The 26,087-nt window shown below is 44.7% G+C and overlaps 1 protein-coding gene across 2 annotated transcripts in view; it reads left to right on the top strand.

The window, feature by feature from the left end:
- Nucleotides 1–26,087, top strand: part of zfpm2a (zinc finger protein, FOG family member 2a) — a 122,988-nt gene that overhangs the window by 73,908 nt on the left and 22,993 nt on the right. Inside the window, exon 5 of one of the 2 annotated variants that reach the window (XM_030101919.1) lies at nucleotides 1,167–1,275. In XM_030101919.1, coding sequence (XP_029957779.1) covers nucleotides 1,167–1,275 — 109 coding nt within the window. Of the gene's footprint in view, nucleotides 1–1,163; nucleotides 1,276–26,087 lie in introns of both variants that reach the window. The other variant, XM_030101918.1, reaches the window with a different exon arrangement.

Genomic DNA, 26,087 nt, shown 5'->3' with positions numbered 1-26,087 from the left:
TGCTCAAGTGACATTTGCATTTATCCTTGAAGGTTGTTGCCTTTTGCGGGGGAGAAATAAGTGAAAAGCACGGCAGAGGACTGGTATTTTTTTTTCTTCCTCCTTTTTTTTTTCCGGTTGCATTAGGCAGATGGACAGTATCCTGCCAGCGGCTGCTTCACATGGAAGAAGAAGTCGAGATCTCTACCCCAACCCATTTTCTTTTAGCTAAACTATTTCTGTAGCGACCTAATGAAGGGGGGGGCGGCCCGGGTTCAAAAGTAATAGCCTTAAAATACTGACACGTTGGCTTTGAGTGATATGCCACCGCACCCGGCTGCTCCAGCAGACACACAGCGTCTCCTGAGCACCTTTTCAAAAACGAAACACCAAAATAGAATAACAGAATCATTTAGGAATAAACAGCAGGACAGTCTGGTGACAATTCACCATGTGAATCTATTACAGTGGGTGTTTCTCTCTATCTTGCGCTTTTTTTTTCTTCTTCTTTCTTTTGGAGGAATAAAACTCCACGTTTGACCTCTGGCCGAGAAGAAAAATGACCTTACACATTCAGAATAATTTTTCCAGCATATTATAAAAACCCTAACCTCAATCGCCCTTTGAAATGGATACTGATTCTTTAAATTCTTCCCTGCTTGTTTCAGGAAATAGTGAGATCCTGGCGATAGCGCAGCACAATGTGCCCAAAGTTCACTGCAGAACACTCGCTTCCTTCTCTCTGAAAGTCGCCATCCCCTTTTTTCCCCCTATTCTTTCTGTCTTTCTTTTCTTTTCATTTTATGATTCCCAGACACCTGAGATGTTCCCGTTAATCTGGGACATCTGATGCTGGATCACTGGGTTCAGTCCTCACTGATAATTCCTCCTGTCCTCCGATTGCGAGCATTTGTCATCACTCCAACCACCACCACACACACATACACACACAGAGACTCACACACACCCTGCATGGATTTTTAAATCTCGTAAGTAGTGTACAAAAAAAAAAAAAAAGGGGGGGGGGGGATTGGGGTGGACTTGAGTTGCATGCTGTATAGTTTCTGAAATTGTCTCTTTATGGCCATTCAGAGCTGCAGAGGAGCGGAACTCAGTGGTTATTAATGTTTCTTTAATCACCAAAATAAGCAAATGATTAGTGTTTGTTATCTGTCCTCGACCAGAAGACGAAGAGCACGGTCCCGGTTGTGCTGAGCGCCGGCCCCAGGTGGCTGCTGGATGTGACTTGGCAGGGAGCGGAAGACAACAAAAACAACTGTGTGGTGTACAGCAAAGGTAAGCAAGCAGCGCCGGCATCCTGTTATCTCTCCGCAGCGCAACACACCACGCCACAAACCTCCATCCACTCCTCTCCTGCCACTCTCTCTCTCCCTCTCTCCCTCCCTCCCTCTCTCTGCCTCTCTGTCTTTCTTTTACTTTTTCTCTTCTCTTTCTTGCTCTCCTCACTTCTCAAAGTCACAAACCACGCACAAATAATTGCATCCACTTCTGCTGCAAGGACACACAAAGAGACACGCGTGCACACACTCCCGTATCGGTTTCTCTCATCCAAAGAGTAATTTATATCACTAAAACTCTGATTAGGAACTGAGAAACATCACTTGACACACAAAGTTAATGGTCTTTAGATTTCACAAGGTAATTAATGCTCTTTTTTCCTCTTCTTTTATACTAAGTGAATCCCTATCTCAAGGTAGATAGCAAGGAAAGCTTGAGTGGAGATGGGTTCGCCACTTTGCTTCATTTGTTCTTTTGCTAATTCAGCGAAGCCGGAGTGATACGTCTTTAATAAATCAGTGGTATTCACGCACAAGAAGCGGATTCATGTGAAGAAAGAAACATATCTGTTGGCGGAATCCATGTTGTTGATTCAAAAGTGAACCTGGAAGCAGAGAAACTCCTGTCAGGAAGACAAACTCCTCAATCTGCGGCGCTGTGTCCGGCGGACTGCTCATTAAAAGCGGCCTGACGCAGATCTGTGGAGAGCCGGGCGGTTTGCTGCTCGCTGTATGGGGAGAAGCTCCGACTGTACGCACACACACACACACACACAGCACTGACACCACACTCCCAGGCTTCACTTCTCATGAAAGCAGCCAGGCTTCAGCCGCTATAATTGGGTCTTGACGGGTGTTAACCAAAGACACACAGCGAAAAATAAATACGTAAATAAAGATGTGTTTTGGATTCCAAAGGGTGAAGGAAAGGGGCTCTATTTATCACTTTTCAGAAATGATTACCCCGTGACAATACCCCCAAAGCTGAAATGGAGCTTCTTCTCCCTCAAAGTGAATAAGTGGCAGGAGTGGGATTTGCAACCCGGATTTTCAGTCTCCCAATTCTCATCTACTAATCACTAGACTGCACTGGGGAGTTATCCTCTTAACCGGCTACTTAACTTTGTGCTCTTTATCACCAAATCATTAAAGTTTTGATAAGCTGTTAAAGAAGATTATGTACTTCTTTAAAATCTTCTAATCTTTTTGCTCACAGACTCACTGTATGAAACAAAAAAAAAAAAAAAAAAAGTGGTGGGGGGGTGAGCAATAACGGGATTCCTCCCTAAAGTCTGCACAGTTCCCCCCCTTCAGACATGCATCCTGGAGATAGCATCGCGGCGCTGCGCCAGGCGAGCGCCGCCACCTCAGCTTTGTCTTGCGGGCGGTCCCCTTTGTTTGTCACTTCCAGCTTGACCTTATTAAATTAAACACAATAACATCTCCAGACGAGCCCTTGTGAGAGTTGTTCTGCGTTGTACTGTATAAGTTCATTACTCTAAATCCTCCACCAGAATCGGCGGCGCGCTCGCCAGCCGATAACAAACGATAAGAGAAGGGATGTCGGATGCAAAGAATTAATTTAAATCTCTGAGTGAAAGTTAAGAGTCTGCGGTAACCTCGGCGAGACAGCCAGGAAATGATCGTTCCATTAATTAACGTCACACGCTCTCAACTTTGCTCCTGATGAAAGTGACTTTGATACGAAGGTGACAGTGAATGTCGGAGTTGCGATACGGAGGAGATACAAAAATTTCAGGGTGTGTAATTCCATACTTGACTCCAACAGCTTTGTAGCAACTTTTCGCCAAAGAGCTTTGGATAAATTGGTTGGGTGTCCATTTCTCTGGGCTTTCTCTCACAAAAATTGTTCCACACTTCGCTCCCGGCAACTTTTTTTTTTTTTTTCTTCCCCCTCCACGTGGACTTGGGAGTAAGTTCAGAAAGTGGTGAAGCGTTTGATGCTGTTCAGCCATTTGACTCCTGCGTCCAGACTGTGACTCGATTTATGCCGCTTATTCTTCTTCATCGCCTTCTTTTAAAAATATTCCAATCTGTGTGTGTGTCAGTAAGTGTGTAAGTGCGTGTGTGTGTGTGTGTGTGTGTGTGTGTGTGTGTGTGTGTGTGTGTGTGTGTGTGTGCACCCTCTGGAGGTGACATTGAAATTGAGTGCCGGCATGCCGAAAATGTCAAATCTTTGTCGAATTCAATATTGAGTTTGGTCTGTTTCGTGGTGGTTTTGAAGCCTTGCTTGGATTGTGTCTATCGAATCGACGCTGGTGTGGATCGACTGAAGGAGGAAGAAGAAGGAAAAAAAAAAAAAAAAGAAACGCTTCTCAGAGTCCGACGGGAACTTTCTTCCCACCTCGAGAAGCTGAGGCCCAGATTGTTTATATCTTCACCCCTGTGCTGTTTTCTCTCTGTCGGCTGCTTCATTGCTCCCTGAGATGCGTTATTTATGGAAAACAGTGAATATCTCAATACACAGTATGCTTGCAGAATATGTTTTGGCTCACGTTTCACTGGTCTCGGCTTTCTTTATGGCTGCCTGCAAAGATAGTAGCAGTTCACTTTGGACGCTTGCCAGTGTGAATCTATGGGGGAGTATCTCTAAGTGAGGACTGGTGATTGGTTTGAGTGGCTGTAGCTTAGCGTTGGGTGTTCTGTCCTATGATTTCTGCATTACATTTGGTGCAGCCGCTCATCCTCTATCCCCCCCCTAAAACTTGTCGGGAAGTAAGGGGGGGAAAATATGTGCCGAGAGAGGACAGGATTCAGCAAAATGACTCCTGTGAGAGTTGTATCCCTGCAATGTGTTATGTATAATACATGCACTGGAGTGTGTAACGAGCAGCAGAGTGGTGCAGGCAGGGCCCCCACAGGGCGCCCCTGGTCATCCGCACCACCGCAAGCTTAACCCGCAGTGGCAAATATAGATTTCCCCCCTCCTATTTTGGGGATACTATAATACAAGTTGTCTTATTGAGTGAAAAAAACAAAAAACCCCACAAGTCAAAGACCAGGAGTAAGGCTCGAGTCACTTGTCTCGAATTAGGATTCAGCAAAGTCGGTTTGATGAATATAAATTCTTCTTCAACTTCCCGTTCTTTAAAAATGAGGAGCAGCGCGAGCCCCGAAGTGGAAGTGGGGAAAAGTGCAATATCTGTTTTTCCCAGGCTGTCAGCATGGCCCTGTTTGTTTTACATTAAACTCCCAGGAAGAGCCTTAGCAGCCAGCCATTACTAAAACTCTCAACTCCACCACTGCGCTAACTCATTATCGAGAAATCCACCTGGAACTCCCACAATGCTCTCCTCCACACTCCGACAGTTTCTTTGAACCGCTGAAGTTATAGAAACAGGCAGCAAGTCTGCAGAGTAATTATATGTTACAGTAACACCGGAGCCCGGGGGGGAGGGAGGGGGGAGAGAGTGACAGACACAGACAGAGCCCAGCGGAGACTTTTTTGCACTGATAAACAACAGATTGATAAACAATGCCGCTGAAAAGCAGGAGAGGTTTAACAGAGAAAACAAATTCAGTCACGTTTTGATTTTTTTTTTTTTTTTTTTTTTTTTCCCACATCTCCCAGTTGGATATGTTACCAATGAGAAACTCAAACGCTGCAAACCCGCCTGATTGGTGGAAGTATAGCCGCTGCTCAGGAGAACCGTGTGACCGAATGTGACACGCTTTCGCCATCGTACAGATTTGTTAAACATAAAGGTTGTTTTTTTGTATTTCTGTTGTATCGTAACGAGTCCCGAGAGGAAATCAACGACAAAATAAAAACAATGCCTGTTTCTCAAAAACCTTGTGTCCCCTCCATCCTCAACCCCGAGTCCATCAGTAGGTAAAGTAGGTAATGACAAACAATATCTTGCAGTTTTTTGGGAACATTTTTTTAAATTGAAATAAATAGGGCTCTACAGCTTTAAGCATTCGGCTTGGGACTATTTTCCACAGCGTATTGATACTCATTTAGTCTTTAGCTCCAAGAGCGTGTGCATAGGATTCAAAGTGAGCCACGGAGCACATGGTCGTGGTGATAAGGCAGAAACGTTGCTTTATTTCATAGTTTTCTTAACAACAATGAAAGACTATAAAAGGATTTCAAAACAGAGAAAAACGTGTTAGCGGGATCGTAAATTGTTGTTTTTTAATTTTTTGCCGCATTTGTTATCAGGGAGAAAAATATCAAATGTCAGGAGCCTGTTATTTGAAGCAAAATCTGATTTTAACACTTGTTACACTAGTTCTGCTTGATCATATTTACAGAGGAAGTTTTGAATACGGTCTCCGTCTCTCCCAGACACCTCTCGTCCGCTATTGAAACCAGACTTACAGTTAAAAAAAATACATTTCATTGAACTACAATACAATATACGGCTCAATTCATTCTCGGCGCTCGCCTTCATTGTGCTTTGCCCATTGTTACCTTGATATCTGACTCTATTGAAACTATACACATTCAATGTGACCACATTATGTGGCATTATTCAGAGGTCACCTAAACTTTTCAACTGTAAGCCTCTTAAGCCAGACCACATTCAGATACAGCATGTCCAATAAGTCTCCAGAGCAACTTAGCCCATTGTTCGTGCCGAAATTGACCAATGTAACTAGGCCGTTTTACATAAGCCCGGACAGTGCAGAATTAGCTAACTCACTGTGTCTTTGTATTATTTCATATTCTCTAAGTCCTCACAATCAGATCCTTTTTATGCCTTCATTTGCTCTTTCCACTGATCCAGAGCTGTAGACCTCTGAGGCATGTGATGAACTGGCATGACCTGCCAGATGTAGTATCTGTCTGACTTTTTTTTCTTCTTCTTCTTCTTCTTCTTCTTCCTTTAAATAAAACCGGCACTTCAATGTCCTGTGCAAAGATATTTTGCAGGATTTGTTCCAGCGTGAAGCCGCCTTGCTCCCTGTGCTGCTCCCTGCCAGCGAGCAAACAGCAGAGGAGGAGAGGACTCTCACAGTTCAAAATTTAATTGTTCATTTCAACCCTCCTCTTTTAAAATGACTGCGGCGAATAGGAGGTGCAAAGGGTTATTATCTGTTATCTGGAAACATAGCGAAATAGTGTGACTGAATAATAACTAAACAACTGACACAATGTAAAAATTTCATTATCAGTGTATTAAAACAAAATTGTACCCTAAAGGAGTCCCCACCACAGCTCCGAGCAGCCGACTAATTATGTTTAATTAAAAGACAACAGAGATCAACAGAATCGTTTTCATTAGGAAATTATTAATGATTCCACTGCAACAATAATTGATTGCACTGAGCCACGCGATAACTGGGTACGGTCAGGCTGGAGCGAGCCGGGTGGAGAGGAGCTGCCGGTTTAGGCTTTTGGCAGCTGTTGAGCAGCATGTTCGGTAGCAGAAGCTTCCGCGTTCGCAATTTGGGGAGAAGTTACAAAGCTGGCTTTATGAGGAGGAGGAGGAGGAGGAGGAGGAGGAGGGTGTGTGCCGGGTTAAGGACAGCAAAAATCCTAATTGTGTGGCGATGTGAGGAGACTTAACCATCCCACACATGCGTTCGGGAGGCGTCCGTGCACGTATGAGCACATGCCAGTCGCCATGACTAAGATGAAAACGCACGCTCTTATTATTCCCCCTTGTCTCTGCATGCAAACATGCTCAGGAGGGCGTTTTCTTAATTTTTTTTCTTTCCGTCTCACTTGTAAGCATGCAAACTACATGAGCTTGTGTGCGAGAACACACACACACACACACACACACACACACGCGCGCACTCTCTTTGCCGGCGCTCCATTCAGAGCCATGTGAAAGACGTCAGCTCCAGACGCTTCCTCCGACAGCCTTTTATGTGCATTGTTCTCCCGCCGCGCAGGCAGGCAGTTTCCCAGCGCGAGACAGTATAGCGCGCAGGCACCAGACGCCACGCCGTGCCACGGCACCCACACTCACTCGCAAACGAACGCGCAGACCGAACGCCATTACCGAAAATTCGCATAATAGCCGCTGACACATATATGTCCGTCTGCATTCAGCGTGGACTAAGCCTTGAGACAAAAACAACAATACGGGGGCAGAATGCAGAAAGCAGTGATGGGCACTGATGAGGGAGCAGATTGTTCCTTTCATATACCGCTGGTTAACATTTCGTTGCTGCCCGTTTTTTTTTTTTTTTTTTTTAACGTGTGCTCGGTGATTGGTGTTGCGCGCGCCTGCCTGAGAGTATAGCCGGTCGTCCTTGTATCAATGCCATGGAGGGTGTCGGGCTAATGAGCGTGGGCTGTCCTTAGAGCAGGAGGGTTTGGGTTGTGCCATTCACTCTGCATATTTAAATGCCTTGTAGAGCTTAAGTAGGCCCACTTTTCCATGTCAGGGCAGCGTTCAATCCTGCTGCGACCATTAATTATGATACCATTGTGCTCCAGTGTGGCTAATAAGAGTGATGTATTGCACCCTCGTGGCATTATAATCATCTGAGTGAAGTACCTGGACTGCACTGAGCTCGCTTTAAGCACCGCGCTTAAAAAAAAAAAAAAGGACGGAGGAAAAATAGAGGAGTGAAGAGGAAGCAGCTTCCCTCCTCTCCGTCTCCACCGCTGGCTGCATCGCTTATTGCTCCGACATGAGAGCGTGTCACAGATTTAACTTGTGTATAATTGTATAATCAATGGGAGAAATGCTTTGGTATTGATCATTCAGGAGGCCTGATTGTGAGGCCGGGGAGGAAGTCACACACACAGATGCACACACTCACACTCACACACTGGCTTGTCCTCAAAACGCTGTAGATCCGCCAGCATCAAAATCTCAGGAGTCAGTGTTTTGGATGTTTTTTCAGCCTCTTCCCTTTGTGCACTTGGCCTCTCGCTATCTGCAGAAGGCTGGTATGAGTTATCTGCGTTGCTTTTAATGCTTCTGCGCACAGAACTGGCTAAGTGGATTTTAAGGAGCCGCTTCTTAATATTTAGAGCATGTCTCCTCGGTGTTGGATGTGTTCAATACAGATGGCTGAAAAAGATCACATTTTATTACATTAATCACTGGAAGTTAATGTGATTATATGTACTTTATATTTCCCTTCTTAACTTCTCCTCCCTTAACGGCATAATCAATGACCGGTTTTATATTCATTGAAAAATTCTTGCGGATATGAAAATAAGCCTCTGTGATGATTCTCTTTTTTTTAATCTACTGCGGGATCTTGAGTCAGTAATTAAAGAGTCCATTCGTGTACGCGCGTGTGTGTGTGTCTGTGTGTGTGTGTGTGTGTGTGTGTTCTAAAAGCCCTTAGCCTGCTTTTAGGCCTGGGTATGATCCAGCCCACCGCCTCCATCTCTGCTGTGGTAAGTAGGTGTGAAAAGCATTGTCAGTGTGCTTCAGGATAAAGCCCTGCTGTTGGATGCCATTGGTCAGAGTCAAACCCCCCCACCACCACCACAAACACACACACACGCACGCATGCACATACACACACACACAGATCCAGGGGCAGGTTAAGCAGAAGTGTGTATGTGTGCAGGGATAATCAGAGACAAAAGCTGCGAGCGAGGAAGAGGGGCCTTTCTGCACATCCACACAGCTTTTTTATTTTCTGGGGGGGGGGGGGGGGGGGGGAGGAAAGAGGGGGGGAAAGGGTTGCTTTTTTATCTGGCTTGAGGAGGGGGTCACAGTGTGCGTATGTGCAAGTGTCTAAGTGTGTGTGTGAGAGAGCGAGAGAGAGATGGAGGGGCAGTGATAGAGGAATCACTAGGGTGGAGAGGTGTTTAGATCGTCAGTCAGCGTGATGGAAAACCACATGGTTAAAGTCTCTCTGAGGGTTGACACAGGACTGCAGCGGGTGGAACTAAACAAGTGAAACTGAGTCGGGGTGAAACTCTGATGCAGTGAGGGAGAGCGGCTATGATCATACAAGGAGGGAGAAGAAGAAAAAAAAGAAAACAGTCGAGACCCACCGAGCAGGTAAAAACAGCATGACAGTGAAGGAAAAAACACTGAGGCATCCTCGAAAGAAAAACACACCGACAGTGACCGTCCAGCGATACAGTCCTGCAGGAGAACAGGTTTAGGAAAAAAAACAATTCCAGCTACAGGGCCCACTGTTGTGGCAAATCATTTTTCCTTTGGTAATGTATACCCTTGCAAATCAATTTTTAAGCTAGGTGGAACATAATCAGATTTTCTTTGAAGAAATAGCTGGAGACATTACAAAATTGTTTTGTGGGGTCGCCGCTGTGTTCATGCAGGAGAACCTGGTGATAACCTTTATACATACCTTTGCAGCTAATCCATTTTATTGATTGTACGTCCACCTGTGTGGAGAAAGAAAAAAAAAAAAAAACAACAACACATGGCCCCATAGTCTTTAGAGCGGCGTATCAGTGTGATATCACAGTTTTTCTATTCTCACTGCGGCGCACGGAGCAACACAAACCACCTCTAGCACTAGTACCTTATCGGCTGGTTGTTCTATCGTGTGATCTGGTCAGGGATCTCTGCTGTTCTACCCCTCTAAAAGCCCAATGCCATGGCTGAGGACACCGGGACGCGTGAAGCAGGCTCAGCAGTGATGTGAGAAGCTGTGATCGTGACAGTCGCTGAACTTTTGTGTATGATTCTGATAGAAGATTAATATGTGTTTGAATATATATTTTTAAAGTTTCATCCGTATTTTATTGCCACTGAGATCCTCGTCTCTTCACAAGGGAAACCCGGCCAAGGTAGCAGTCTTTGCATAATCACAATAATGCACAAAAAATGGGATAAATCCTAAAAAGCTGCCATCATGGTTAGTTTTTGATAGTTATTGTGGTTTTTATGGAGCTTCTTTGGAGGTCAGTGAGCAGATTTGAGTTTGGACTCCTCACCAGCAGTGACCAACGCAACGCTTTTTCGAGCAGGAAAACAAAGCAAAACACAATGTTTCGCTTTGACATTTGGAAATAAAAGTTTCACACTCTCTGCTGCTACCATCAGATTGAGAACTGAGGGAGATATATTTATTTTTCCGAGGTCATCTCATTCTCTAACCGAGCAGCCGTGCTCATCACAAGCCAAATCGTAACCATGGATGGCAGATAAAAAGCTCGCTTTCACGATTCCCTTCTGTGATGAGAACATTTTAAGTTTGTCCTGCTGCTCCGAAGTCACAAAACAGTGACATTAACCAAGCATGATCACCTCCAGAGTCGATATTCTCAAAATACCGACTTTCTACATGTTTATATTCCAAACATCGATCCAGTATTGACCTTTTGAGCGGATCGTATTTTATTAACATTCATTCAGTTAAACGTGCTCCGCCAACTCAATTTCTCCCAGCACTCCTTGGCCTTGTGTTACTTTACATAAAGTGTGTTCCAACACAGTGCAGCAGGAATGAGTCCAGAAACCCAAAAATAAGTTTACATTTCCATTTTTGCACTTCCAGTCCTCCAAGTGAATGAGATTTTAAATTTTTTTCTTTTGGTTAGATGCCTGGAGTAATGTTTGTAGTTAATACGAACTCAGGATATTTTCACATTTTGTTATATTCTGTTTACTCATTAAATATCCCTCGTCTGTGGGTTTTGATACTTTAATAAGAAGAACTGCTTTTATTTTTCACATGTACACAGTTGAAATGTCATGTTTTGCTTTTAATCTGTCCTGATAAAGCACTATTAAGCACCTAATTCTAATTCACACACACTGTCACCAAGCATTGACTTGTCATAAATCCATTTTCCTTTGTGGTACGTCGTCATTCCAGTTACTGTTTTCCCAGGTCGTCATGCTAAAGCTTTGTGTTTGTTTTCAGCGCGGTCGTGTTTGGCCGCTTATGAGCCGTACCCTAACCTTCTTTAGGTTGGGTTTCTGTTTGAGCTCTGCTGACCTCTGCCTGTCGACGCTGGGTGACAGAGATGGTTGCCCGTTCGTGCGTGTGTGTGTGTGTGTGAGAGAGAGAGAGAGAAAGAGTGGACAGAGAGGCGAGCGAGCAGACAGGCTCGCTGTAGGTACAGTAGTGTAGAGGACTAGACATCAGTGTCGTCCAGGTCAGACAGGGCCATCCATTCTCTAAGCCCCAGGGAAGAGAGAGAAACAGAGAGGGAGACGGAAGAAAGAGGGAGAAGAGAGATGGAGGTGTGTGTGTGTATGTGTGTGTGTGTGTGTGGGTGCATGTGAGGAAAAAAAGAGAGATGGGGGGGGGCATTGATGCACTGTTTCTCTTAACTCTGTCAAAGCCACTCCATTGTGCTCCCCCGTGCAGTGAGTGGAAACCAATCTGTCATCGCTCCACTAGCCAGCATACTAGAAGAGGGCTAGACTGCTGGAAACACAAGTCTATTCAATGTGAAATGTAACTGGAATCTGAGCCCTTGGATAGCTGGATTGAGAAAAAAAAAAAAAAAAAAAAAAAACTGATGTAAGATTTTTTGAACCCCGCTCTCCCACACACTGTGAAATGGAAGCCGTGAGTACAGTATTTGGGTCTGTGTGAGATAGGTTTCAGTCTCATATCTCTCCCTTCTTCACGGAGAGGTGATTGACATGTTTTGTTGATGGAACTCTATCCAAACCATGTGCGGTTTGCATAGGCATGAAGGGCTCAGTTAAGAAACCTCCGCGCGCAATATCACCCAGCAGAGCTGGCCCTGCTTTGTTTAAAGATTTGATTTTTTTCTTTCTGGCGTTGACGGTATTTAGACAGTCACAGTCACAGAGGGGTGAGAGAGGAGCACCAGACAGAGTCCTCAAGTGGTGCTGGGAAGATTTTTTTTTTTTTTTTCTTGCGCTCCTTCCCCACACCTGTCCCCTATAGAAACTCGGCATCAACATGACCACCTCTCCCGATGCCCTGAGCCCACTAAGCCTGCATACCGTTGAATAGTGGCTGCTAATGCTATGTTCCAATGCCATTTGGAGTCACTGCTCCTCGCAGGAATCCCCCTCGCGCCATTTTCCCTGTAATCTCCCCACTCCTTTCTGTTGTGGGGTGGCTCGCCCGCTGCTCCCGCCACTATTTCGCAGCCCCTCTCCTTCATACAGCCAGCACCTCCACCATTTTAATCCCTTTGACCCACACCCTGTGTGTTTCCCTGTATCAACAGCTCCTGGAGATTACATCCTGCCTGCCTCCTCGCCGCTGCGTGTTTCAGTCACTGGGGCTGCAGCCGGCCGCTGCATGCCAGGGTCTTAGTCAGACGCTGCTGGGTGTGATAGCCGCTGTGGCTAGTTAGCTTGGACAGGGTCACAGCCGGAGCACTGGCAGCTTGAAGAGTCGGAAGAAAGCATGGATGGAGATGCACTAACTACAAAGCAGTGGAGGCCTGGAGTCCCACCAGAGAAGCTTTACAGATTTCCTGGGAGCTCTGCGACTGTAAAGAGGGGAAAAAAACCTGCTTTAACTTCAAATCATTTGTAAGCTAGCTGCATTAAAACGCTAACACAAGCCTTATGTTGATATATTTAATGTGCTTCAACTTAAAATAAGTGAAGGTGACAAAGATGGAGCAATGTTTTACTGATAGAAACAAATTTGATTCTTTGTTCTGACAACTTTAAGTTGTAAAGCTACCAGTCGTGTGTTGCTCTCTTTAGTTGGACAAACATGAAAATAACATCTGCATCAACTGGGAATTTTTGTTAAATCAACGAATCTTTCATAGGCAGCCAGGTTACATCTTCAGGAGGAGTTCTTCCAATTAGCTGGGCACAGTGAAACCCCGAGCGAACCCACGTTTTCAGTCGAAAAACGAGCCGAGCGTTCCTTCACCCCCAAATCTAGTCTTACAGTATAGCTTTGGTGGAAAGTTTATTTGAGACACTCAGTAATTTGAATAAATGAGTTAGGATTTTGTTTGATTTTTCCTCCCTCTCACTTGGTACTAGTAAGTGCTTTAGCAAGGCAATTAAAATTCAGTTTGTTTGTTTTTTTTGTTTTTTTTTCTCATAAAAACTCCACATTTTCCAAAAAGAGAAATCTTCAGTTGCTTGGTGAAAACGGGGTGTGTGAATAGACTCTAAGAACAAGATCAGCTGGCATGAATATTGATAATGTGTGATTCTCCAAAATGACAGAATGCATGGTGGAAATAACAAACAACAAAAAAATGTGCTTTTTGGAAATGCCAAAACTCACCACTGAATACCAAACTTACAAGTGTTAAATCTACGTAAACCTTTACAGATAAAATATGCTGTAAATTCTGAGGTTTTTTGTTTTTTTTTTAATTTTTTTTATTTTACGTGACAAAACTAGATGTTTATTATGCTTCCGGTGAAGCTGATCAACCAGCCGCAGCCAGTCTGAGCTGCTTTTCCTGTTTGGAGCACAAGATAGCGTATTGAGTCGCGGTTGCCACAGTTCTTGGAAACCACTTGCTAATTGGCCAAATTCCTAGACTCTGAAAACCTCACTTGACACAACATCCTCCCTGAGTTTGGGGGAGGGGGGGTCTTTTTGTGAGAAGTTTGCATGTTCTTCATGTGCGTGTTTTGGTTCTGTGTCTGTTCAGGAGGCGTGGCTGATCAGGTGCATTTCCAAGAGTCAAGGATATACAAATGACTTGATATCAGTGATTTCAGCTTTAAGGAGGTGTTTGTGACGCGGCGTATCAAAATCTTGTTCTTTTCTTGTGCCAGAAATGCTGGAAAACGAAGCGCACGTTGGGAGTGCCAGATCTGTCGTTCTAGCACGCTCACCAAGAAAAGCCGCAGCCCCTCTCTCATGTCGTGTTCCTGGTAATGGGTTAGGCCTTTATTGATGTGAACTTATGTGATCATTGCACAAAGAGCTACCATTTCTGTCTCTCTCCCCTCCTGCTCGGTTTTCCTGTGGGCCACATTAAATCAAGCCTCCGACCTAGACTCTAGTTAAATTAAACCCTATCAGCATGTTGCCCTCTCATATCGGAGAACAGGCCTTTATATAGACGGCCTGTAAATGGTGATTAGTGAGTGTTTTGATTAAAATTCAACCACATGTGTAATACAGTGGTGGAGCCAATCACCTCCTTCTCTCCCTCCCTCCTGCTTGCCCCTGTGCTTGTTCACACAAACATACATTCAGATATACGTGAACACACACACACACACTCACACTTACACAAATCCTTCCTCGCCCGCCTCCCTCCCTTCCCGTCTCTGTCTGGCCTATTCTCATGGCTCAGCAGAGAGCAAGGCTGATTTAAGGGCCCTTACAAATGGGAAGGTTGCAAGTGAAGACAAAAACCAGAGACAAATCACAGCAGAGCAGCCTCAAGGTTTCTACTAAAGCTATTCAACGAGCGGGGAGCGGCAGAACAGTGAGAAATATATACACACTCCATCCTGTCAGAACGCTTTTGGCTTATCTTGAGTGACTGTCAAGGCTGGGAATATCAGGGAATGGACAGAAATATATAAAATTAATAAGCCGCTGGATGTTGTCGGGAGTTATGATGCTTCATAAATCCTGGTTTGATCATGGCGGACAAGGCTTAAACCCACAGCTTCCTAATGCGCACAGCAGTGTTTTGGACTGGATTTTATTCTGTTTGGAAGATAGAAGCCCTTAGCTGGCAAAAGTAAGATTTATCATCTCCCAACCCCCCCTCTCTCTCTTTCTTTCATGAGTGACAAATATTAAAAAGAAGGCCTGAGGGAAGTTGGCAGCCATTACCACCTTTAATAGAAGGGCACAGGCGTAGCAAGGTGAAACTGGGGCCAAAGGCAGAGAAATGCTATTCAAAGAAAAGCGAGAGGAGCGGGAGGAGAGGGAGAAATTGCTGCTAACTTATCAGTTGTACTTCCTTTGTTGGGTCAGGGGTCCTGGAGCTTTTGTTTGTTTGTTTGTTTTTGTTTTTTTTTTTTTGTTTTTGTTTTTTTTTTTTTTTTTATTGAAAGGATGGATGCTATCTCTGCTGCCATCCAAGCGGGTCTGCTCTGTCGAGTGCTGCAGGTAATATTTCATGTCAAGAATTAAGCAAGCCTACCCGCCGACTCCTTTCTACAGTTGCATGGCCACCGCATCCATCATCGTCCCCACGTGCTCCTCCTCTGTGCCTCCGTGGAGGGATGTAACTAAACACATCTACTCAAGTACCGCACTAAATTAGACATTTTAGGTAATCATCCTTATATATGGAATGCACCATTGGTGTTTCAAGCTTATTTCTGCTTTTAATATAATAAATATCACACTTTTTAGTAACTGTGCTTTAAAATAACATATAATTGTAGAATATATGGAACATCTTTCCCTCTTAAATGATCTGTAAATGATGCTGTAAAACATAAAAGTACGTGTTTTGATGGCCGAATAAAGAGCTGCAAGAAACTGAAAAATATTTTAAGAATACATTCGTGTTCAAGGGTTTCACTGTTTTTCCATCATAGATTTGTCAATCTGTGTCAATCGCTCATTTCCTTCCTGTTTCTTGGTGTCATTGCTGCAGTGTTAGTTTGACACACCTGTGTCTCATTTTGTTTAATGTGTGTAATTGGTTCTAAGCTCCACCCACATGTCGATTAGCCCCGCCTCTTTTCTACCAGCTGTGTCTCTGTGTCTATATGAGTGTCAGGCTGCCTGTGTGTTCTGTTTGAATTTGCTTTGTGCTTTCTATTTGTTTTCTGCTGCTTTTTTTTTTCCCTAATGTTTACACTGATTTATGTTACATATTGTTGTCAGATTAATCATCGTCAGCTTTTGGTTTTCAGTTTTTGTGAGTGTTTGAGGCTCCCTGATACAAATACAATCTGACCCCCAAGCCAAACTTAAACATGGGAAATTCTCACTGTGACGTGAAATGCGAATCACTAACCTCCAAAGTGACCCAGTGTTAATACTGCTAAAGATATTGATCAATCAATAAATTGAATCAATCAAAAATGTACAGTGTAGGGTATCTAAACAAATGTAACCGACATTAAACTTGATGGAAAGTTAATATACTCCCTTTTATTTCTTTGTCTATTTTTTTTTAAAGAATGTTCTCACAGTACACCAATATTCAAAAATGGCGCCTGCCAAAAAGGGCACAGGATCTCTTTCAAACCCGAGCATGTAGCCACATCCCGCCTGTAAAAGGAACAGACGTTTAATTGAAACTCTGCTTTTATTTGTAGTTTCACGCTACTTTGTTTTACATGTAGTTTGTCGCCAGCGAGAAGCGGGATGAATCGGCCAATGAGGTTTTACAACCGGGAGAATGCCAGCAGAGTCCGGGCGTTATTGTCCGTTTTTTTTTGCAGACGAATGAGATTCAGAAGGAATTTCAGGCCGTCGCTCTTTTGATACATCAGCGGGCTAATTTGCTTAATCTTCTGGGGCCTTTCTGGCCATGCTGTGAGATGCAAATGTGCAGGAAGACGTGTTACCGATGGGAAAGTTGTGGAACGTTGTGATGGGATTTTTTTTTTCTTACATTATTGCTCTTTCTGAAAGAGGAAGGTTGTTTTTTCTTTTTCTTAAAGGATCAGAAAAGTATTGATTTACATAGACTGTGTGATAAACTGAAAGAATAGAAAATAAGTGATAGTATAATGAAATATTGATCTGCTTTGTGAGACCTTGTCTCTGCATTATTGAAACTCCTCATGTCTACATTTAAAGAAGTGGCTGTATGTATCTCTGCAGTGTTGACTAAAGGATCTCAGTTGCTGCTTCATCTGGCGGTTGGCTTCTTTTTTTTTTTTTTTTTTCTGTTTGTCTGATCACCTTCCTCTCGCGGGGCTCCGGGTGCGCAGATACGACAGTGGAGGGAAGAGACTAATTAGACCACCGTGTCTAATCTCTGGGGCTTTACCTGTCAATAAAAATGTTGTCAGCGAAGATGAAGCCTCTTTAAATGAAAGGCTCGGCTGTTTTGATATGTAAAACACATGTCACAGTGTTTCAGTCAGCAACATCCCGCCAGACAAGTTGTCAACAGAAGTAAAATGACAACAAAAACATCTTTGCTGGACCAAATCGGAATAATGACATTCCAAATTAAGACTTGTTACCCCCCCCCCCCCCCCCCCCACCCACCCCCACCCCCCCCCCCCACCCACCCCTCTTCTCTTCTCTTCACCCTCCTCAACTACCACCTCCACCCACCCGGCTCCTCCACCCCCTTGTTCTATTTGGGAGAGGTCATGCTTTTTGAACACATGCTGTAGTAAGTAAATTTATTCCACTTATTTCTTGTAACTGCACAAAAAGTAATGAGGTGTTGTAGATAAATATATGAAGACAATAAGCCATGCAGTCCTTCTCCTGTAGCTGCTGTTTGAGTCAATTAGCACATTTCAGAGACTCGGGGAGGAATATCGCCGCCTTATGTAGCTCCTCAATATGCAGCATCTGACTTTTATCCAATTACATTATGTGAGGTTTGTGGGCACGCCGGGCACAGCGCACATAATGGAGGATGCCATCTTTGGTGTGATATTCTCCGACACTTTTTCCATTGCATATGCCTATGGCTCTCACGATGAATTATTCAAAGGCTTCATCCGCGCAGAAGAGAGTGAGGAACTCGACTCCATAGTAAACAGATTTTCTGCTCGCCATCCTCACAAATCTGAAGTGTAGGGACATTGTAAGCGCCAAATAATTACACGGTGGCCCCCTTTTTTCCCCCCTTCCTGTCTGAGTTAACCTGGCTTCAGAAACGCATTTCGACTGAATAATATTTTTTGTCGCCAGTGAAACTTGGGAGTTAATTGAAGTTTTGTTGCGCAGAACCTGCGAGCACGGGCGCATGAAACTGATGCACGGAAACACACAAGTCAGGGGGATTCCATATAATTTCATGTAAAAGAATCCTTTATTTAAATATTTCTTATCCCATTTTTCATCTCATCAAACGCGTCTTGGCCGAGGAATCGGCTGCAGAACGGGTGAGAGAATATTTGTGCACCCTGCTCTCCCGCTGTTGATTTATTAAACTATAATAGATAACAGCCCTAGAGTTTGACTCTGGCTATGTATAATCACTTTAGTTCCTCGCCTGCTATTGTGCTCTGAAATAGAAAATATGAATATTACATGGGTTTTAAATCCCTACAAAACTTCTTTTTTTTTTTTTTCCAGAACAAGAAAATTGACATATCCATTGCATTACTGCAGCTCCCATCTTTGGCTAATGGAGATTTCATATTATAGCGCTCACATTATAGTACCATGAAATATGCTAAGCATTAAAGAAAAATGAACTTTTTAAATAGTCCATCACTTTAAAAGAAAAAAAAAATGAAAGGAAAAAAAGGGGGGGGGGGGGGGGGGGGGGTGGATTCCTTCTCCCTGCGTTGGGGATTCGCCCTGACCTTGAACTGCTGGTATCGTCCGGTGCAGATCTGTGGCAGTGACACATGTCATGTGTTGGAGAGGATTGAGGAGGAAGCAGAGGAGACAAGAGGGAGTGATCTTGGTCCGGAGCCCAGTCGGTGTCGGAGTCCGCCCCCGTGTCAAAAGGATGGGCATGTTTGGCCCAAAACACAGACTGCACCTCATCCACTAATCTCAGCACGAAAACACCTTTGGGTGGCTGGCTGACGGGGTTGTGGGGGGGTGGGTGGGGGGGGGGGGGGGGGGGGGGGCATGTTACACTGTCGAAGAACAGTAAGAGGGTTCAAAGCTGCCCTTAAATTCTTGGGCCGAGGGGAGGGATGTCTATACGGGGGAGAGAACAAGAGAGCGGCGAAAGGGAGGGGAGGAGCGGCGTATCTTCGGAGTCTCCTCTCATGAAGCCGACCTGGCTGAAGCCAAGCCAAGCCTCCCCTTTCTCCATCTCACGCCGCTTTGTAGTGAAAAACACCTCGTTTGCCATGTTCTCTCTCACACTCAGCAGGGAAAAAAAAAAAAAAAAACAAATTGCAAAAGAATGAAAGGGACAACAACATCTTAAGTGTCTCCCCTCCCTTCTCCGTTCGGATCTCAGGTCTGAAGGCGCGTTATCACATGTGAATGAAGTTAACGCACACGTACATCGACCTGCGCTGTTTCTTTGCGCTCGGATGATCGCTCCCTTTTCACCCTGACAGACTGTACGAAGGCGAAAGGAATAATTTGTAATCGACACAACAGAGGCTCTGAAATTGAGATCAAAAAATCTCAAATGAAAAGACAAACATCTGTACTTCCTAAAGGTGGCCGGTGTCACGCCGCTGACAACTGTCATTATGCTGCAGTCTCCTGAGGAAGCCTTTCCGTTTTAATCATCACAAGGCCGTGTTTTACCTTTTGTTTGGAGGTAATTGATAGGCTGGGACCTTGTTTGTATGCGGCGCATCAAGCAGGCGCTGTGACTTTCAGCGTGTCGGTAAATAAATAAATCATAAAGTTTGTTTTTTCTCCCGAGTCAAAAGAAAGCGTTTTCTTTGTCTTTGTGTTTGGCGCCTTTTCCACTGACATGAGGCTAAAACCCCGAAGACTACAACGTTGAGGAAAGCTCCTAAATAGCGGCTCTGAAGCTAGGTTTGAGCTTTGTCATCACGCTTGAAGAATTTCCTTTTAATGTACTGTAATGTGAAATTCAGTGGGGACAAGTTTAATTGAGTTTTACACAAACCAGTTGGGAGTAGCGCTGGAAGGTAGGTGATGTTGAGGTTTTTAATCTCTGGCTCCGGAGAGGCTTGTTGACGGAGTGGTTCTTTCTCTTTGTGGAGAAAAAAAGAGGAAGCCTAAGAAATGATACATCCATGGATAAAACCAATTGGCAACCCTCAAAGGGACGGGGGGTGATAAGGCAAATCCAGCACTTGTAGAGAAATAAAAGAATCCAACTGTTCATTAAAACGGGAAACAAAACAGGCGATTGAGAAGGAAGGCAGACTGCTCAGTGGAGGAGTGAGTGAAACAGACAAACAGAGCCAGAGATATCAGAGGAAAGGATTGGAAAATAATCAAGGATTTGTGAGGAGAATTAATAAGAAAGATAGGCACAAATAAGCATTTTTTTTTCCCTGACTCTCTGCAAAATTAGGAGGGATGGACTACAATTATCAAACAGGGGAAATGGCATAAGCTACATAGACACCTAATTATAAAGAATAACCTAGATATGAAGGTTGCTGTCTTTTTATTTTACACACTCTGAGTGTGAGGCGGTGGGGTCTTTTGTGCTCGGTAAACCAGATATTCACTGGATAGAAGATATTCAGCCAGTGTTTAATAAAGTAGTATTCTCTCATTCTTTGCCAAGTCTGCATTCTGTAACTGGTATATAATCCATTGAGAAAAGGAAAGGGTTTTAACTTCACATGAAAGCCTTTAACACAGATGCTTTTTCAGAATATAAGATAAAGCCAACAAGGAATCAAATGGGAAGGATAAATATTATTATTCCGACTCCATTCAGAAAGTAGGGCTAAAAGTCACAAATTATTGTGGTTCGGCCTCATTTGTGTTAAATTCACTATCGACCCCCGGCCGTTTATCATTGGACCATCTTTTAGAATGTCTCGGGCTCCTTCGGTTCCACCTTTCAACCCTCCTCCCTCTTTGCACGCAGTGCGCCGTGGGTGTGTGAGCGGGACAGTGGTGCGATGGTGTTTTGGGACTGTTTATTTCTGACGGTAATTCACCTACCGGAGGTTACTCGACTCTATCACCTGACCCCGGCTCTCTGTAATGAGCTTCGGAGTCAGGGACTTGAGGTGAGACAAACAAAGGGCTAATGAAAGGCCTGAGGAGGGGGGGTGGGGGGGTGTGTGGGGGGGCGGAGGGACGGAGGATACCGGCAGTGAAATAATCAGCACTTGTATGATCGGCCACTGAGACATTCCATTGGTGTTTTGTGTGAAAGAGAGTCATTCATCAACATATCAATAAAAATATGGAGCAGATTATTATTGTGTTTGCTTACCATGGGCTCCCATCGTAAATAATGGGCCTGCCGCCGCTGCCTGTATTAATTATAATTAGAATGCTGATAATGTGTGTGCTTCTTTTATTACAGGAGCTGAATCAATTTTACAGTCTTATTCAGTCCCGCAAGGTCACAGCAAGTTTCCAGGGCGAGAGATGGCTCCTTGTAAAGCCACACTCGTGATCAGAGGCAGGAAGCGGCGGGCAGCGAGGGGCCCGAACCGGTCAGATGGACGTCACCGCGTGCTCGCATTAGGAACCTTCAGCTTTCAGGCTTAGGTGTCACCAAGTCATGGCTGGGCAGGACTGTTGGGCTCTTTCACCAAATCCATTCAACTGTAACGAATTTGAATGGATAATTCTGTTTTTTACAGTTTATATTAAGAAATAGAAAAACTTACATGAGTATATTAAAGACAGTATGGGAAATATCTTCGTCTTCAGGACTGAAATCGACTCCTACATGTACTTTGTTGTGGATACTGAAATCGGTTATCATGCAACTTTACAGCCATTTTGAGATGTTTCTTGCAACCTTGTGGTTGTGGTGAATATTTAATCACTCCTCCGATGGAGCAATGTTGATTTTCTCTACACATTAATTCATTAACCCAAAAGCATTTCTGGCACTTGCTGTCAAAGCGGTCCCCGTGTAAACCCTCACGGCAGATTACAAAGCAGCGCTGGGAGAATGGATTCTCACCAGCACGCTTCTTGTTGGGTTTGGTTTGCATTTGTTGACAGTTCACAGGAGAGAGTGTGTTTTTGGCCAAATGTTGAATCTCAACTTAGTCTAAATTCATAAGGCACCCCGCCGGCTCGTTCCTGTGTTTCCCTCTTCCTCGCGAGTTCGCCCGTCAGATGGCCCAACAACAATGGATCTCACCAGCCTATCAGCCGGCTCCTACCTTTATAGCTGGCTGCGTGGCTTTAAAGACTGGATTTAGCATGGCTTGGCAAGGTTCAAACCCACAAATCATGCCACAGATTTCTTCCTCTTCTTCTTCTTTTTTTTTTTTAAATCTACATATCTGTTCGCCCCATTTCCACATTTGAAATGCATTGCGTTCAAGTTGCCACACATTAAAATGGTTCTTCTCCCACCGCGAGTGCAAGACCGCTGTGGTTTGTTTCTCGTGTGTCTTCTCAGTGAGTCACCTGTTAGAACAAATAAGCCCATAATCTTTACAATAAACACGATCATCGTAATTAATGTTATGCATACACAGGGATTTGACCAATTAGAGATGCATATTTATATCCATAGGATGCCGCGTTTCTAAATAGCTACATGTATGTGTATATCTGGATATTAAAAGCAGGTCACACATTTGTATATAATGCTAAATTAGCATTTTGTGAATCCTCTCCTATCAGTGAACAAACATTTTACATATTTTGTTTGCCGTTGCATCCTTTTTGCGCCAAATAATTGGGTGTGCATATCCTTTCTGAGCGTAAGTTGTTGTATTTTTTTCTCCTCCTTTCTTTTTTTTCTCTGCCTGTGAATGTTAAAATGACCCTGTATTCCCGTGTGAATGCGTGCATCTGTCATGAAATTATACATTCCATCAGCCCTCATTGAACTGGGCATTGACTCTGTACGGCAGACTCAGGCTCCGGCAGTGAATCTTGATTATGGATTCTGTGATATTGTAAATGACTTGAGATTCGTCTGAATGTTTCGGATTAATCGGTTTGTGCAGATGTGGTTCCCTTTTTTTGGTGGGCGCCATCTTGAACAGTTGCTCATTTCCATTCCGCCATCACATTCTGCATACAAAGCAGATTTGCAGATAGGTAATCCTTGTAAGGTTTTTTTAAAAAGACAGGTTATTAGAGGATTGAGGGCTGAGTGTGTGCGTGTGTGTGAGTGTGTGGGTGTGCGTGTGTGTGTGCGCAAAAGGAAATTATGTACATTTTTTTAAGTTGGTGACAATGAGCTGTGTCTCAAGGCAAGAGACATGGTAACTGTCTCCTTTCACTTCTCACCTAACAACATCCCACCCCCTTAAAAATGAGCACACCACCAGGTACACACAGACACACAGACACACACACACACACACACACACACACCTGCTCCCCCTTCTCTCTTTCCACAACCAGCATCGCCGCCGCTGCCACCCAGAATTCTTTGAAATGCCTGAGGCTAAAAAGCTGGTTACTCTCCCCTGGCTTGCAGCTCACAGCTCTAGATTATTTCTGAATGCCAGAGCTGGTCTGCCCCCATCATCCTGCAAACCCCCCCCTCGCCCCCCCCACACTCACCCAGCACTGTCTTCAGCGTGGCTCTACCTGTCACCTGTCAGACGCACCCCACCTTTAAGTGGCCAGTTATTTTCCATTGGTTTTAGATGTCTTTCATATCATGGCTCATTAAAGCGCAGCGCAGTAGGCAGCATATTTACATAGGCTACCGGGGAGGTTTTAATTTGCGTCGGTACAGAGCATGACCGGAACTGAAGAGTGCAGAGCCAAAATGACTTTTTCACATGACACCCACCCACCCACCCACTAGTCCCGTCCCCCTCCCTCATCTATTCCCCCATATGAAAACATGGAGCTGGGCGTAATTGCTTGAACGGGGCACAAAGACGGAGACAGAGCCGTCACCGAGGGGGGCGGAGGTTTCTCCCGAGCGACAGACCGGGGGAGGGCAATCAAATCCAGGCGCGAGGAAACCGGCGGCGTTGATCATTCGACTGAATATATACCATTAGTCTCTTTGGAAAGTCTTCTCAGCCGCGGTGAAACTTCCTAATATTTACTCACTTTGTCTGGCCACGATGTCGGTGACTCAGTCCAGAATCACACTATCCTGCCATCTGCAGCGCCACTTCCATCCTACCAACGACTGTGTTTATGTTTATTTAGTAAATTACAGTTTAAAATGAATACATTAGTTAATGTGGCTGAGCGTCAGTCTCTTTCTGAGTCAAACAAGCCTACTTTCTCTGCATAAAAGAATCAGTGTTTCATTATATCTTCCTTTCCAAATTAAGCTGCACTGTAACTCCTCTGTTTGTACTGTAACTATGAAAAGGGTGTCTTGTTTTTTTGGCAGATAGGAAATAGGCCCCTTTACTAAATTATTTACATGACAAGATAGTCAGGCTGCCAACTTCTGCAAGTCTATCTGAGGCAGCGTATAGCGGAGGAATAACGTAATTTCCCCCAGACAAGATTCTCAGCAGAGATTTTTTTTTTTCCCCAAAAAAACATCAGACCGTCACCAGTTTGCGGTAGAGACTCCGCTATCAGAGATACCGCCATCAGCCTCCGGTTCGAGATTCTCTTCAAAAAGACAAGGATTGATAGAGGCTAATATTGTCACAGGACGCTCCGTGTCACTCCCAAAATGCACGGAGCGCTGGGAGATTCAGCAGTTGTAAAGTCGGCTCCTCAAACATTTGCTCTCCTCCCACATCTCTCCGAGGACCCGCCGCTACAAACTGGCTCCCGCAGATGCACTCCAAATAGCAGGCTGTTCATCATGCATTGTCATAGAACAGGCTCGCTCCCCAGCCACCCCTCCCTTAACAATCCCCCGTCGCCCGCGTAACCCCCCCTTCCTCCCCATTCGTCTCGTCCGCCGATGCTCCTGCTGGCCCTACATCCCATCGCAACGCTCCGATATCAATCAACAGCAACGAGGCTGGCTCCGGCTTCCCCATCATCCCTAACAACGCCGCCTTGCCCACTTCTTTCGCCCCGGCACCACACCCATGTGGGGCTGGACAGAAGAATGGACAGACAGACAGACAGGCGAGCAGACAGACAGACCGACACGTGGCCATGTGATTTCAGTGTAATTTTGGAAAGCATATTGTCTAATTTTGCCATCTGTCCGGGAGGGAGCGATGGCAGCGTGGAGCTCATTTGCCGTCTGCTTGCTTTATTGCGGCTATACAGAACAAGTTTTTGGAGCGGGATGCAGGCCCGGGTGGGCAGCCCACTGGAGCTGAGAGGCGTGTCGATGCAGCCACCAGGTTCCCACCACTCCATCATGGTCTGCTGTGATTGTCTGACATCCAGACACACACATGCAGAAATACGTCGGAGCGAGAGCTCGGACTCCATTGTCGCAGGCGGGAATGGAAACAGTGGACGATGTTTAAATCTGAGCGTTTGCGATGTTCGAGGACAAAGTTGTTAAAATGTTTTACTCTCCATGACAGTTCTGAGCTGTCTCTCATACCACCAGGCCATTACGAATTTGGTCCAGTTTGCAGGGAATGGTCATATAGACAGACACACACACACACACACGCGCGCACGCACACACATCGCTGTCACACATTGTGGATCACGTCTGGTTCAGCTGCTCCTTGGCTCTGACATTAATACAGAGCAGATTGGTGGAGATCTGCAGCCCTTGTTGTTTGATCTTTCCTCCTCTTGCCACATTTCCTGGCACTGCCCCCCTGCCACACCGCGTGGCGCAGGCAGGACTGGCATGGCCTCAACGTGCCTGCCAGGTTTGTTCTCTGTCTTCTTCCTCTTCCAACTTATTCCCTTATGCCCGCTCCATGGATTCAGTTCTGCAAATTACAAGAGCTCCCCTACCCCCAGCGACAGCCTGGATTCAAGAGACCTTCAATCTACCAGTTTGTCTTCTTCAGAAAGGAGCGATGCTACCTCGGCCTGCGATGTGTCACTCGGTTTGCTTTTTTCCATGATAATTGTCCTCTGCAGTAAATTGGGTTATCTTCCTCATTCTTGTTTCCAAGTTTCACTGAAAGAGTCTCCTCTGAAAATCCCGTTTTGGCATAAATTACCCAATATTAGAAGTATTAAGCTGTAAGGCCATGACTAAACATAAGATACAGGCCAAGCTTCACCTCAGAACAAAAGACATTCCTTTGCCAGCAGTAGTTTCAACTTGAACAAACACTGTATTCTCTTATCAAGACCCCATCCCCTTCCATTTCCTATTTACCCAGGACTGTCATTTAGCCGGTAATGCTTTGAGTCTCAATGAAGAAATTGTTTAAAATGTCACAA

This window comes from Salarias fasciatus, chromosome 11 (assembly GCF_902148845.1).
Source record: "Salarias fasciatus chromosome 11, fSalaFa1.1, whole genome shotgun sequence".
Lineage (NCBI taxonomy): Eukaryota > Metazoa > Chordata > Actinopteri > Blenniiformes > Blenniidae > Salarias > Salarias fasciatus.
This window is presented reverse-complemented; position numbering and strand designations above follow the sequence as displayed.